This window comes from Vipera ursinii (assembly GCF_947247035.1).
Source record: "Vipera ursinii genome assembly, chromosome: 3".
Lineage (NCBI taxonomy): Eukaryota > Metazoa > Chordata > Lepidosauria > Squamata > Viperidae > Vipera > Vipera ursinii.
Genome location: NC_139516.1, coordinates 106339945 through 106355365, shown reverse-complemented (window position 1 = coordinate 106355365; position 15421 = coordinate 106339945). Strand labels below are relative to the sequence as shown.

At 43.7% G+C, this 15421-nt stretch overlaps 1 protein-coding gene across 1 annotated transcript in view; it reads left to right on the top strand.

Moving 5' to 3' along the window:
• Positions 1 to 1120: 1120 nt before the first annotated feature.
• The window catches only part of RGL1 (ral guanine nucleotide dissociation stimulator like 1), a 114431-nt gene continuing 100130 nt past the window's right edge, over positions 1121 to 15421 (top strand). The window contains exons 1-2 of the mRNA XM_083359083.1: positions 1121 to 1253; positions 2258 to 2368. Coding sequence (XP_083215209.1) covers positions 1227 to 1253; positions 2258 to 2368 — 138 coding nt within the window. The 5' untranslated portion in view covers positions 1121 to 1226. The remainder of the gene's footprint in view (positions 1254 to 2257; positions 2369 to 15421) is intronic.

The following is a 15421-nucleotide window of genomic DNA, read 5'->3' as shown; positions in this document are numbered from 1 at the left end:
GTGGCATGCAAGTTAAAGAGATATAATTCAGGACAGCTCTGAGGCCTTATTTGAGCTGCACCATAATGAAGTAGATAGTGCAGATAAAACTACTGAAAAATATAATCTATCACTTGACAATGTGATTTTGCAAAGATCATTACAAGCTCCAAATTTGTCATAAAAGTATCCATGTTTCCATCATATTAATTTCATAGCTTATGCATCATCTAAAATTAATCACCAGTTTTATTAATGTAAGAATTTCTTCATTTTTTTCTATTTCTACAGCAGCCACTTAACCAGCTTTATTATCCAAGTCTGTATAATATCTTTACCACTCCATTCTATAGAGTGCAAACCATACACTTTCATCAGGGTGAGTAATTATTTTCCCCCCTTAGGTTATTTTTTGTTTTCCGGATGGAGATGAGGTTGGACTGGAAATGATCCACAGAACTCTAAAGCCTACTGTTAATCTTGCCTACCTTGAGTAAACTAACAAGAGTAGGCTAACAAGAGTTTAACGTTTTTCAGATGGCAGAGTTCATCCTCCAGGCTTACAGGCTTTCATTGACTCTACTGAATCAGCATTCCCTATTTTGGTGTCCACCAGACCTTTAATTCTTCAATTCCCATAATCCACGCCCCGCCTGGCAGAATGAGCCACTGGAAAAGCTCCAGGCTGGTGTATTTCTGAACTGAGCCTACTTAGCTATGCCTTGTGGGAGGAGCGTTCGTCCCATTGTAAATTTCACTCCATGCAACTATTCGGAGAGGACTCCAGCTAGCGCCAGACGTTGGCCGTTTATTTAAACCTCCACTTTCACCCCTGGGCTCTCTCTTTGTGGCTTTTGGTTAAGGAAAAGTAGAGGAGGAGGAGGAGGGGAAGGAGATGCCTCCTTCGGCACCTTGTGTTTGTCGGGGAACGTAAGAGACCGAATTTCAGAAAGTTTGCCCAGCCAGGGAGGGTTCGCAGAGTTCATTGAAGGATGCTTACGCTGGCTTCATTTGAAGCCTAGAAAGAGTTCGCAAGCATAAACAGGAAAGCCTTACATCACTCTTGTGTCTGTGTGTAGGGAGGAGTCTTCAGCTCTGCCTGCTCTCCGCTCGCCACTCTTTGTGGTCATGAATTGAGAGAGAGAGCTGCCTTCAAGCGAGGCGAAGAAGTGCCTGCGAAAGGATTATTTAAAGCGGGCTCCTACGACTCACCATGCCCTTTCGGAGCGCTGAGGGGAACCCCAAGGATGAAATTGCTTTGGAGAGCTAAAATGGTAACCCCACCACCATGGCAGCCAAAAAAAAAGCTTCCTTGCGTTTCTAAAAGGCTTCTCACATAGGCAGAGAGATTCCTCCTTCGGGACTCCGAGGTTTACTTTTTGCGAAAGGAAACCGCTTTGGTGAATATCTGTGCTTCCCAGGGAAAGATTTTTTCGAAGCCGTCTTTTTAAAAACTGCGACTTAGTGTGAATTCGAGTTTGGAAACGACGACGCCTGCAATCTAATTATCCCACTCAGTGTGGGAAAGAACGGCGGGGGGTGGGTGGGTGGGAAGGCAAGGAGGGGAATGAACGGGCTAAGCTTTTGTACAAATCTCTTTAATCCTTGGTAAATCAAAAAGAATTATTTTCCTATATATGTGTGTCATTTAGAATTTAGAATTTTAGAATTGTTTATGGCAATGATTAAACTGTAGTTGCATAGCAAGTATAGTTATGCTAGTTTCCTGAGCTTCTCCCCTCAACTTTCTGATATGCATAATTTTCTTAAAAAGAAATCTTTAATGGAGTTCTGTTAAAACTTATCTCATTTTCTTCTCATGTCCTGATTTTTTCTTTTTCTTTTTTTTAAAAAAAGGCTGAAATAAACTCAGCTAATTGTTCTAGGTTTACTGCCATCTGAAATGCCTGTGTAGCTTTTAAAGGTGCAGCTATTGCTGCAGTTTAAATGCTAACAATAATAGTTACTGGGGACAAGATGCAGAGGGGTATTTCCTTAGGAAATGGTACCGCGGAACTATTTGAAATATGTATAAATAGGATGCCAGAGAAGTTAAATGGAAATGCAGTTATCTTGCTATGTATTCTAGCTTTTTCTCTATTGAATAGTTTGCAGTTGGAGGGGATTTGGAGTATTTTGTATGCCAGTTGTCCTTTGCAAGGTCTCCTTTGAAACAAATTGTGCAGTGGCTGGCCTAAACAGGAGACAGCTAGGGAAAATGACTTTGTTTCTGTTATTATTTTAAAAAATCAAAGCATTTCCTTTCTTCCTGTGGCAGAGCTCAATCCAAGACTGGGGTGAAGAGATAGAGGAAGGAGCAGTTTACCATGTCACCCTCAAAAGAGTACAGATTCAACAAGCCGCCAACAAAGGAGCAAGATGGCTAGGGGTGAGTGAAATTGCCACTTTGGCATCTTGTAAAAAGTGCTTAGTGGATTTTGGAGTCCCAGCTGAGAACTGCATTCTAGGCTGCTGCCTATATACTATGCATTGTGCTAAAGCCGGATTTTCACATTAAAATACTTTATGAAATTCTTCATCCTGTGCAGGGGAAGTGAAAAGTAAGGACCAAAGATAATTTTGGTCATATAATAAATTACCAAAGCTTCAGAACAAATAGAATTTTGTTGTTTTTTAAAAGATGGGGGTCCTCTTCAGTAGTAGCAGAGGGGCTTTAATGCAGATGTTCTGAAGTTTGTGCATATGTGGGAAATCACTTGTAAATTACTGCCCTTCAAAGTTAGACCAATTTTCATTTGTTTTGGCTCCATATTATCTTCTTTGAGATAATTATGAGAAGACACATTAGTAAAAAGCTGGCCTTAGTTAGCTGGCACTTTCTGTGGGAGTTCTAAATTTCTCTGAATAAATAGTGGATAGAGATAGTCTTTGACTTACAACCACAAATGTGCCCAAAATTTCTGTTGCTATGTGAGATAGTTGTTAAGTGAATTTTACCCCATTTTATGACCTCTCTTGCTACAATTGTTAAGTGGGTCATTGCACTTAAGTTAGTAACACAGTTGTTAGGTGAATTCTGGCTTCCCAATTGCTTGTCAGAAGGTCACAAAAGGTGATCACATGACCCCGGAACAATGCCATAAATATGAACCAATAGCCAAGCATCAGAATTTTGATCACGTGATCAGGGGGATGCTGCAACAATCATAAGTATGAAAAATTGTAATAAGTCACTTTTATAAGTTCCGTTGTAACTTCAAATAGTTATGTAGGTGTTTTCTTTTGATTTTGTATCTGTACTCTTAAGTATAGTTATGTTGTGTTTGCCGCTAATATATTTTAAAATTTTTGATAAGTGAAATCCAAATGTGTATGTTTAGTATCAGGCTGTGCTTTACAGAGTCCAGAATTTGAATTAAATGGCAACAATTCCACTGGAATTGTTAATTAAATATGGCAATATATGATATGGTTGGGCCAGTTTTCTTTTAGTAGAGTAGATCAGAAGTAATCTGAATTTACTTGTAGCCAATGTAGTGTATAAATTTGAATGTGGGACCATGATTTGAGAAAATCATACAAATATATAGCTATAAAGCTCCCTGGGTGAATTTGATCTGTCATTAACTTTCAATCCAGTTAGCCTACTTGGCAAGGTTGCTTTGAGGAGGTCATGGAGATACCTGTGTATGTTGTCTTGGCCTCATGGAAGAAAGGCAAAATATATATGTAAGATGCATTGTTGGTGACTTGGAATCCTGATTAATTCAAGATTGATGGAAAGTTTCTTACAGGATTATCAGTATAATTTATTTATTTATTTTATTTAATTCAATTTATATACTGCCCTTTTCCCAAAGGACTCAGGGCGGTTTACAGGGCAAAATTAAAACAATACAATATAAAAATTAAAATAAAATTAAATCAATAGCTCCAAAATTTAAAATTAGAATTTAAAAACCTTAAAACCCCTCAATCCAGGCCAGCTAACTCAAAAAGCTAGGTTTTTAGGTCCCAGCTAAACGAACATTAACAAAGTATTAACAAAGTATCCAGAATGAACAAAAACATGATGAAATGTTTCATCTTGTTGCTTGCTGACTCCAATCAGTTGGGATTAGGAAAACATTTTTAGCTTTCTGCATTTTAGTGACACTGCTAATTTAGAGAAACTATGATTGATTGTTTTTGAACTATTACAATATGGCACCCTACTTGAATCATGACTTTCAAGAAAGATGGTCTGTACCCAGGAGACCCAGCCTGGTGGGCACAATTGAGATTTTAAGAATATGTATAGGCACTCTCACAAAACAACTTCTGAGGAGGCATGTCCATTCACAAAATGGCCACCTTACCTAGTTTAATACATACATGAAACAGATTGCTATCTGTCATTCCCTCTTCCCACCTGACGTTATTGTTGCTTGATTTTGTCTTCTTTTGGTGCAGATGGGTATACTTCCAAAGAAAGTGCTGGGTCCAGCTGTGTTTTTTTTTCATAACAAAGCTTGTAAACCATTATTGAACATTAAGATAAGAATTTGGCATTTTACTTTGTAGTATACCATTTCTCACAGTTTTAAAAAATTCAAGTAGGAAACATGGTATGAATGCAAGTTGCATGCACAGTAATGGAGATTATGTTGGTGTCCTATATGCAGGGTGTAAAAACAATAGAGGAATGGGATCATGCCTTATTCCTGTGTTTCCATACCAGCTTTGAAACTGGGAGTGCATAGATGTCAAACTTAAATAGTACTGTGTAGACTTCTATCCTTCTTTTAGCCTATATATGTTGGAGGTTTATGTATACTGTGAGTTACTATGGAAAAAATGGCCAATATGGGTATCTCAACGAAGTGAGCATTTGATTCTATACACAACCATCTTGAAGTAAGTCTTACATGATAATTGTGGGATTTTTATTCATTTTATCCCACAAAAAAACAAAACCTTTGGATTTTTATCTTATTTTGAAAAAAATGTAGGTTTGTTTTGACTAAGGACAGATTAGGAAAAATAGGCAAATGTTTTTAGCTACTGAACACACTTGAAACCTCGAGTATTTTGTGAACATTCTCATTAACCGCTTGCAGTTGAAGAACTTAAACATTTATAAAATGGAAGCTATTGGTAGGTTTGATCACTCACAAAAGCCTCATTTATCAAAAGAGACATTGGGGTTGCTTTCTGAAACTCTCATTTGGATAGGCATTATTGAAAAATAAGATGATCTTGCAAGCTAGTTAATTTATTTCAGTATATACCTGTCAATTAATTACTGATGCTATCTTGAAATATAAGTTAATCTTAGATGTTGTACTATGGTACAACCAAGTAGGATCAGCAAATTTTGCAAAACTTATAGACTGTATTGCTAGTTTCTCTTTTTTCATATTCTGAAGGAGTACAAAGTGTTCTGAGTAGAACGGATGAATTCAAAACTGCTTCCTTTGGTGGCAGATTTCCCATCAATGCCTTCTGTTTACAGGAAAAATTTTTTTTTTTTAAAAAAAGAAATATTTGCATATTTTTCACAGATGGCAGTTTTTGCTAGGGCTCAAGGCCACCAAGAGTGCTTGTATGTACACTATTTTATGTAGGAAGTTGCAGGAGAGAATTTGTAAAGACCTTTTTTGGCTGATTTGTAGTATGAAGAATGCCAAAATGTTTAGCTAGTTCAGCGCTAATAATTTTGGAAGGGCATCTTGATTTTATGGAAGGCAATTCAGTCCAATCACGCCATTCTGAACCCAAAATAATAGTGCTACTTGGAAGAGCAATCCCCTCTCCCTCTTTCAGGAGGATCTTCATTTGATTTTCTCATTTTGGGCTGGAGGAACAAACTGCCCAGTGAGAATGCATATCTGCAGCCAGATTGACTTTTATCAGCTTGTAAAATGTGTGTACAACATGCCAAATCCCACTGACTCCTGGTGAGATAGAATAGTAAGACAATAGCACATTGGTATGAGACTCTGAAGTAATTGGTGTGGGGGAGATAGAAGCAACGGAGGGAATTAAGAGGAGAACTGCATGTCGTGTATGGAATGACAGTGGGGAACATAGTTAACTGTTTCTAGAAGAAAATTCGCCATCTAGGGCAGTTTTCCTTATATTAGGATCACCTCTGCTTTCCACTGAAATGTATTATTTCTTCTCATAGTTATCTTTAATAGAAGTAACAGAATTTCAAGAGAATAACTGGTTCTGAGATCAGCCATTCATATTTCCTGGCCTAAATCCTTTTCATTTTTTTTCTTGCCACCTATCTAGAAGCAAAAAAGATGGCTCATTTTGGCTTAAACCTGCTGGAACTCACTTTGGAGAGCAATAAAAAGAGGTCTAGCCCAAACTTTTGCACACAAGTCTTAAAGCAGCCCACCATAAAACTAACCACAGTTTATAGTGATGGTAAAAAAAATTGTTATTTAGTTGATTTAATAATTCACTGTCAGTAATACTTAAAACTGGGAACTGCTAATTTCCGCGTGGATCAGCAAGGGAATTTTTTTAGTAGAGTTTGAAATTTAGTCTTGTTTCTTTGAAAGGTTTCATTTCCTAGTCCTCTGTAATCTACTGTTCCAGGGAAATAACTGCTTTTATGTTTGTGAAACTAGACGTTTCTCTCGCGCTTTCAAGTTATATGCAAAATAGCTAAGTGTGTGCTAACTATATCAATATAGCTATACTTTAGTTGCACAAAACTCATGAGGGAAAAATATCAACTTTTCAGTTGAGCAGAAGATAAAATAATTATAGATAGATTGATAGCTTTAGAATATTTAAAAGTTGGTAATGCCTCAATACTTTTTTGTAGAATAAATTATTATTGTAGCTACTTCTCACAGTGCGGTATGAAAAGTTATAATTTGAGAGCCTGTAGAATCTTGTATAAGAGTTGATCCACTATTGGATTTGGTATACTATTTGTTACAGGTGGATGTAATGCTCTCTTTTTAATGGAGGTATTGTTCCTATTGTTAAGAAGTTCAAAGGAAAAGTTGGTGGTCTTTCTTCATACACTCCAACTATCTTTTTCCCCCCAGAGATGTTTGCTCCATGAGGTCCATCTGCTTTTCAGGAGGTCTTGTGACTGTCCTCTCCCTCTGACAGACACAAATTTAACTGCTTCGGGTTTCACTTCCCTGTTGACTAGAAATCTCTCAATGGCCCATTGACATATTTATTCTAGATGAATAAGTCAGTCCATGCAGATTATGTAAAAAAGAAAAGTCAGTGTTTCTCTCTTGCCTTTTTAGATACTTTGTGATGCTTCATTTGATTGTAAAAATATATTTGCTTAGTCTCACGACATTGCAAAACCCACAAAACATATTAATGCATTATTATATAGTTAAGGAAAAAGTATCAATGCATGATGTCTATGGAGATTCTTAGTCATCAAGGTCATGGTTGTCCCAAAGGTGCTTTTCCACGAGGCAACTGGACTTTCTTTTTTCTCTTTGAAGACCTTTCGCTTCTCATCCAAGAAGCTTCTTCAATTCTTCAGAGCTGAAGAAACTTCTTGGATAAGAAGCAAAACGTCTTCAAAGAGAAAAAAGAAAGTCCAGTTTCCTTGTGAAAAAGCACCTTTCGGATATCAATGCATGATAATAAATATACACACTATACACAGCTCAATTACTGAGATTCTGAGACATCCTTTTCCTAATCTGCGTAGCTGCTCACACAAATGTAGCAGAAATAAGTTTGTTTTATAGAATTTAAAATTGCTACTGTATTTGGATTCTTCGATATACTGAGATTAAATGTGGTTGAGCTGAAAGTATTCAACAATATAATCAGTTCCGTTATGATTTTAAGTAGTTTTATACAAAGGAAAGTGTTATCACCTTACTAATACTGCTTTGCTTTTGAAAAGTTGATAATTTGTTGTAGAGTAAATAAATTCAAGGAACAGGAAAAGAGAAGTTTGTAATGTGGAGAGAGCACTCTTGCTTGTTTTGAGGACAAAGAAGTTTATAAACAGACATGAGGGTTCTTGTTTTCATCTTTGAAACTGTATTTAAGGGTGTGCTTCCCACCACAGTCTCTCTTGGGTCTTTTCCAGACTGCATGAGACATCTTTGATCCTAACTGGTCAAAATAACTATCAGGTATATTTATTAGTGTGTGTGTTTTTCAAGATTTCCTGGCATACCAAATTAATCCTGAATTGCACCTTGCTCTTTGCTAAACCACACATTTCTTGCAATTTGACACTGACAGTCTGAAATTTTTGTGACTAGAAGAGATAAATATATTTGATTAGATATTAAATACATGGTTCTTTTTCATAGGCACTGAGGAAAATTTCCTTTATGAAGAGTATACAAGTATATTATTTTTGCCACATTTATTGCCACAACATTTTAATTCTCTAAAATAATTTCACATAGGGAGAACCAGTGAAAAGGGAAGGCTTCATTTTCCTTGTTCCATTCATTTACAGCTTTTCTTTCCTTTCTCTAACTTCTGTTTAGCTTTTTTGTTCCATATGCCTTGAGAAAACTGAAAGTGTTTCTTGGTTCCAAAGTGTTATTCTTTTAGTTGTTTCAAATGGTTGTTGGCATTAAAGTATTGGACTAGGTCTAGGACTAGTGAGAACCAGGGCCAAGCATTCACTTAACCAAGGAATATCTCTGGATGATTTCAGCCCAATCATGTTCTCTTAACCCACCCTACCTCATTAGGATGCTAAATTAGGGATATATTGGAGGAGGAAATGCTCTCTATGCCTTGACTCCTGGAGAGAGGTAAAATATAAATGGAAGAAATAATTACCCTAAAACAGTAAAGAACAGGGACCTGTATTTTTTTTCCATTTCTCACCTCCTTCAATAGTGTTCTGATGATTCTTATTCTTGTTTTGTCTATTACCATTTCAACCCTCACCAAAGTTCTATATACAGTATACAAGTTTTCTAGTCCCCTATATGCACCCTTTTTTCATTCTGTTTGGAAAAAATAAGAAGAGTTATTCAGGCCAAAATTACAATGAGGAAGGTCTGGTCTTCTTTTTAGTAATCTCAGGTTAAGATTCAGGTATTACTGTACTATATGCTGAACTGCATCCTCAGCTCTGTTTCTTGGACCTGCTAGCAACAGGATATGTTAGAACTAATTTTTATAGCACCACAGTAGTGTTAATCATAATAGGATACCGTATATACTTGAGTATAAGCCGACTCCAGTATAAGCCGAGACCCCCAATTTCACCCCCAAAAACTGGAAAAAGTTATTGACTCGAGTATAAGCCGATCCGCCGTTCTGCAAGCCTCTGCCGCCAGCAGAGGCTCGATCCGCCATTTTGCAAGCCTGAATACACAGGAATACCCTGTGTGGCCGCGGCTCGTCGGCAGGTCTCCGTTCCTCCTGCCGACCTTTGGGGAGGTTTGGGCGCCTCCCCAAACCTCCCCAAACCTCGGCAGGTCTCCGTTCCTCCGCGCAGACCTGCCGACGTTTGGGGAGGTTTGGGCACCTCCCCAAACGTCCCCAAACCTCGGCAGGTCTCCGTTCCTCCGCGCAGACCTGCCGACCTTTGGGGAGGTTTGGGCGCCTCCCCAAACGTCCCCAAACCTCGGCAGGTCTCCGTTCCTGTTTGGGGAGCTTTGGGCGCCTCCCCAAACCTCCCCAAACCTCGGCAGGTCTCCGTTCCTCCGCGCAGACCTGCCGACCTTTGGGGAGGTTTGGGCGCCTCCCCAAACGTCCCCAAACCTCGGCAGGTCTCCGTTCCTGTTTGGGGAGGTTTGGGCGCCTCCCCAAACCTCGGCAGGTCTCCGTTCCTGTTTGGGGAGGTTTGGGCGCCTCCCCAAACCTCCCCAAACCTCGGCAGGTCTCCGTTCCTCCGCGCAGACCTGCCGACCTTTGGGGAGGTTTGGGCGCCTCCCCAAACGTCCCCAAACCTCGGCAGGTCTCCGTTCCTGTTTGGGGAGGTTTGGGCGCCTCCCCAAACGTCCCCAAACCTCGGCAGGTCTCCGTTCCTGTTTGGGGAGGTTTGGGCGCCTCCCCAAACGTCCCCAAACCTCGGCAGGTCTCCGTTCCTGTTTGGGGAGGTTTGGGCGCCTCCCCAAACCTCCCCAAACCTCGGCAGGTCTCCGTTCCTCCGCGCAGACCTGCCGACCTTTGGGGAGGTTTGGGCGCCTCCCCAAACGTCCCCAAACCTCGGCAGGTCTCCGTTCCTGTTTGGGGAGGTTTGGGCGCCTCCCCAAACGTCCCCAAACCTCGGCAGGTCTCCGTTCCTGTTTGGGGAGGTTTGGGCGCCTCCCCAAACCTCCCCAAACCTCGGCAGGTCTCCGTTCCTCCGCGCAGACCTGCCGACCTTTGGGGAGGTTTGGGCGCCTCCCCAAACGTCCCCAAACCTCGGCAGGTCTCCGTTCCTGTTTGGGGAGGTTTGGGCGCCTCCCCAAACATCCCCAAACCTCGGCAGGTCTCCGTTCCTGTTTGGGGAGGTTTGGGCGCCTCCCCAAACCTCCCCAAACCTCGGCAGGTCTCCGTTCCTCCGCGCAGACCTGCCGACCTTTGGGGAGGTTTGGGCGCCTCCCCAAACGTCCCCAAACCTCGGCAGGTCTCCGTTCCTGTTTGGGGAGGTTTGGGCGCCTCCCCAAACGTCCCCAAACCTCGGTAGGTCTCCGTTCCTCCGCGCAGACCTGCCGACCTTTGGGGAGGTTTGGGCGCCTCCCCAAACGTCCCCAAACCTCGGCAGGTCTCCGTTCCTGTTTGGGGAGGTTTGGGCGCCTCCCCAAACCTCCCCAAACCTCGGCAGGTCTCCGTTCCTCCGTGCAGACCTGCTGACCTTTGGGGAGGTTTGGGCGCCTCCCCAAACGTCCCCAAACCTCGGCAGGTCTCCGTTCCTGTTTGGGGAGGTTTGGGCGCCTCCCCAAACCTCCCCAAACCTCGGCAGGTCTCCGTTCCTCCGCGCAGACCTGCCGACCTTTGGGGAGGTTTGGGCGCCTCCCCAAACGTCCCCAAACCTCGGCAGGTCTCCGTTCCTGTTTGGGGAGGTTTGGGCGCCTCCCCAAACCTCCCCAAACCTCGGCAGGTCTCCGTTCCTCCGCGCAGACCTGCCGACCTTTGGGGAGGTTTGGGCGCCTCCCCAAACGTCCCCAAACCTCGGCAGGTCTCCGTTCCTGTTTGGGAAGGTTTGGGCGCCTCCCCAAACGTCCCCAAACCTCGGCAGGTCTCCGTTCCTGTTTGGGGAGGTTTGGGCGCCTCCCCAAACCTCCCCAAACCTCGGCAGGTCTCCGTTCCTCCGCGCAGACCTGCCGACGTTTGGGGAGGTTTGGGCGCCTCCCCAAACGTCCCCAAACCTCGGCAGGTCTCCGTTCCTGTTTGGGGAGGTTTGGGCGCCTCCCCAAACCTCCCCAAACCTCGGCAGGTCTCCGTTCCTCCGCGCAGACCTGCCGACCTTTGGGGAGGTTTGGGCGCCTCCCCAAACCTCCCCAAACCTCGGCAGGTCTCCGTTCTTCCTGCCGACCTTTGGGGAGGTTTGGGCGCCTCCCCAAACCTCCCCAAACCTCGGCAGGTCTGCGCGGAGGAACGGAGACCTGCCGAGGTTTGGGGAGGTTTGGGGAGGTTTGGGGAGGCGCCCAAACCTCCCCAAACAGGAACGGAGACCTGCCGAGGTTTGGGGAGGTTTGGGGAGGCGCCCAAACCTCCCCAAAGGTCGGCAGGTCTGCGCGGAGGAACGGAGACCTGCCGAGGTTTGGGGAGGTTTGGGGAGGCGCCCAAACCTCCCCAAACAGGAACGGAGACCTGCCGAGGTTTGGGGACGTTTGGGGAGGCGCCCAAACCTCCCCAAAGGTCGGCAGGTCTGCGCGGAGGAACGGAGACCTGCCGAGGTTTGGGGAGGTTTGGGGAGGCGCCCAAACCTCCCCAAACAGGAACGGAGACCTGCCGAGGTTTGGGGAGGTTTGGGGAGGCGCCCAAACCTCCCCAAACAGGAACGGAGACCTGCCGAGGTTTGGGGACGTTTGGGGAGGCGCCCAAACCTCCCCAAAGGTCGGCAGGTCTGCGTGGAGGAACGGAGACCTGCCGAGGTTTGGGGACGTTTGGGGAGGCGCCCAAACCTCCCCAAACAGGAACGGAGACCTGCCGAGGTTTGGGGACGTTTGGGGAGGCGCCCAAACCTCCCCAAACAGGAACGGAGACCTGCCGAGGTTTGGGGACGTTTGGGGAGGCGCCCAAACCTCCCCAAAGGTCGGCAGGTCTGCGCGGAGGAACGGAGACCTGCCGAGGTTTGGGGACGTTTGGGGAGGCGCCCAAACCTCCCCAAACAGGAACGGAGACCTGCCGAGGTTTGGGGACGTTTGGGGAGGCGCCCAAACCTCCCCAAAGGTCGGCAGGTCTGCGCGGAGGAACGGAGACCTGCCGAGGTTTGGGGACGTTTGGGGAGGCGCCCAAACCTCCCCAAACAGGAACGGAGACCTGGGGAGGTTTGGGGAGGCGCCCAAACCTTCCCAAACGTCGGCAGGTCTGCGCGGAGGAACGGAGACCTGCCGAGGTTTGGGGAGGCGCCCAAACCTCCCCAAAGGTCGGCAGGAGGAACGGAGACCTGCCGAGGTTTGGGGAGGTTTGGGGAGGCGCCCAAACCTCCCCAAAGGTCGGCAGGAGGAACGGAGACCTGCCGAGGTTTGGGGAGGTTTGGGGAGGCGCCCAAACCTCCCCAAACGTCGGCAGGTCTGCGCGGAGGAACGGAGACCTGCCGAGGTTTGGGGAGGCGCCCAAACCTCCCCAAACGTCGGCAAGTCTCCGTTCCTCCGCGCCCTGCCTGCCTGCTTCTTTCCGCTGCGGAAAGAAGCAGGCAGGCAAGGCGCGGAGTTTGGGGAGGTGCGCGCGCACCTCCCCAAACCTCCCCAAACTTCGGCAGGTCTCGGACGGCGGTGGCTTGGGAGAGGTGCGGACGATCCCGGAAGCACCAAAGCCTCGGCCGCGCACAAGTCCTCGGTAAGTTTTTTTTGTTGACTGGAGTATAAGCCGAAGTGGAATTTTTCAGCCCAAAAAGTGGGCTGAAAAATTCGGCTTATACTCAAGTATATACGGTACTTCCCTTAAATAGCAAAGCTTGTAATTGAGATATGTTTGGTCCTTGGGGTGAGAAAAATGCATATTTGTAGCATAATGACCATGTATGAATTTGAAGCTGTTGGTTTATGTGCTCTTGGATATAAGATGTTTTTCTTTGTTCAAAATAGTTCCCTGCCTATTTTGAAAGAGAGCTGTCCCAATGGTCTCATTATAGCCAAAAGGTCTGTGAAAAGTTCACAGAGAACTGTGCTAAGCCATTTTTTTGTCCATAGAGTGGAAGCCAGCTTTCCATCCCCTTCATGCCTTCTAAGATGGCTCCTTAGCTGAGGTCATGTAATATAAAGGCTGCCAAGAGCAAACATGTTTGGAAGTTATAGCAGTTCTCCTCTCCCAATAAATAAGTTGATCCACAAATACTGAATTCCTGAGTTGTTGTTTTAACCATAACATTTCCAGTATGGTTATACTTGTAAACTCTTCCCATCATGTTTTGTTGAACAATATCTTTTGTATGTATGATTATAGATAACTTTTACTTATTCCCATTCTGGAATGTTTTTCAAGAGCAAAATATTCAGATAGTTATTCCAGAGGAATAAAACTTCTCATAATACTCACCTTTTCAGGAGCATAAACGATTCACTTCACCCTACTGTCAGTTGCCTTTAATAGCAATAAGCTCATGTTTCTTTAGAGAGGTGAATGTGGAACATAGATAGCCCTTTCTCTGACTGGGCTGGGAAGTATATAATGCACATTTTGCAAGGCCATTTAGTAATTAAAAAAAAGTGGAAGAGAAAGAGGGATATCTGCTAATTTAATACTAGGTCACAGATCTGCAGTTCATTCCTGACATTGTGTGGGAAAGAAGGAGGAATTCCAAAAGTTAATGGGCCACAGCTACATGGATTCACCAACTTTTACATTCTTACTGTATCAAGGAATCGTGATGAATCCAGGTCTTTCTTACATGTGTCATACTTGCCAAAAGGCATTCCCAACTATGTTATATTTAGGCCTGAATATATCCCTTCCTTTGACATGCTCTATCCCAGCTTGGTACTGCCAAAATCTTTTGTAGAGTTGAAGCAGAAACATCTGACTTACCATTGGAAAGTGTAGAATTTGATAGGTAGGCATTGCTGTTTTGTCATAAATTGTGTGCCTAACACATCTATTTCTTACTGGAGGGGAAGCCTTAGCATCATTTCTCATGGGCAGTTGATTAAGTCAACAGTGCTATTTATTTATTATGCAGTCTATTTAATTTTCATGGTTTCCTTGCCCTACTTCTAGACTTTGTCACATTTGCATTTATTTATTTATTTGGAAAATTAATGTTGTCGCCTATTCGCTTATGGTGATTCAAGATGGCTTACAGGAAATAAAAACACAATATAAAAGAAATAAAAATTAAAAATAATAGTAAAACAGTAACACACACACGGCGACAACAGACATTCATACCAGACATTAATGGAATCCATCTTGTTCTGGGTTCCCCAGGCCCGCTGGCCGAACCACATCTTCAGGGCCTTTCAAAAGAGTGTCAGAGTGGGGGCCTGTCCGATCTCTGGGGTGGGGGGATGATGTTCCAGAGGGAGGGAAGGAGCCACCACAGAGAAGGCCCTTCTTCTAAGTCCCGCCAGATGAGTGGATGTGACCGGCAAGAGACAATTTCTCAGATAACCTGGTCCGAAGCCATGAAGGGCTTTAAAGGTGATAATCAGCACCTTGAATTCCACCCAGAGGCAGATCAGCAACTAATGCAGCTCCCGCAGGAGAGATGACACGTGTGCACACTGAAGTCTGCATAAAACCATGCGGAAGCTGCATTTACGTCATCTGGAGCTTCCGGATACTTTTCAATGGCATTGTAATGTACATGTAAGTGTGCACTAATGCACAAAATATATTTAATTGCATAACTATGTTGCTTGTCACAAGGGTAAGTAAAAGCAGCTAGAAGTTTTATATATACTGTAATTACATGGACTGTGTATATATGTTTACTTCTCTTATGTCTTGTTCTCATCATATGCCAAATAATAATAGTTATTCTAAATAAAATATAATAAAAGATCTTTGCTTGCTTAAACCTGATATAGGTTTCAGAATTTCAGAAAGTCTTAGGCAAAGCAACCCGAATGAAAATTAGATGTGTGGAAATGCAGGATTCTGTTCAGTCACTTTTTGTGGTGCCTTAGTTACATGGCAGAAATGGAGATAGTTTTGTTGCAATCATGCATAATTAATTTTGGAAACTTCCAGCAATTGCCACTCTACCCACACTTAGGATAAATTGGAAAAAGGATGAATACCAAATGTTTCTGATTTATTCCTCCATCTCCTTCCATATACACTTATTCTCCATCTTCTAATTCATCATCACTCTTCTCCCTTTTGTTTCAGTTTATAACTCATGCAATATCCTTTGCTGCTCTTGCAT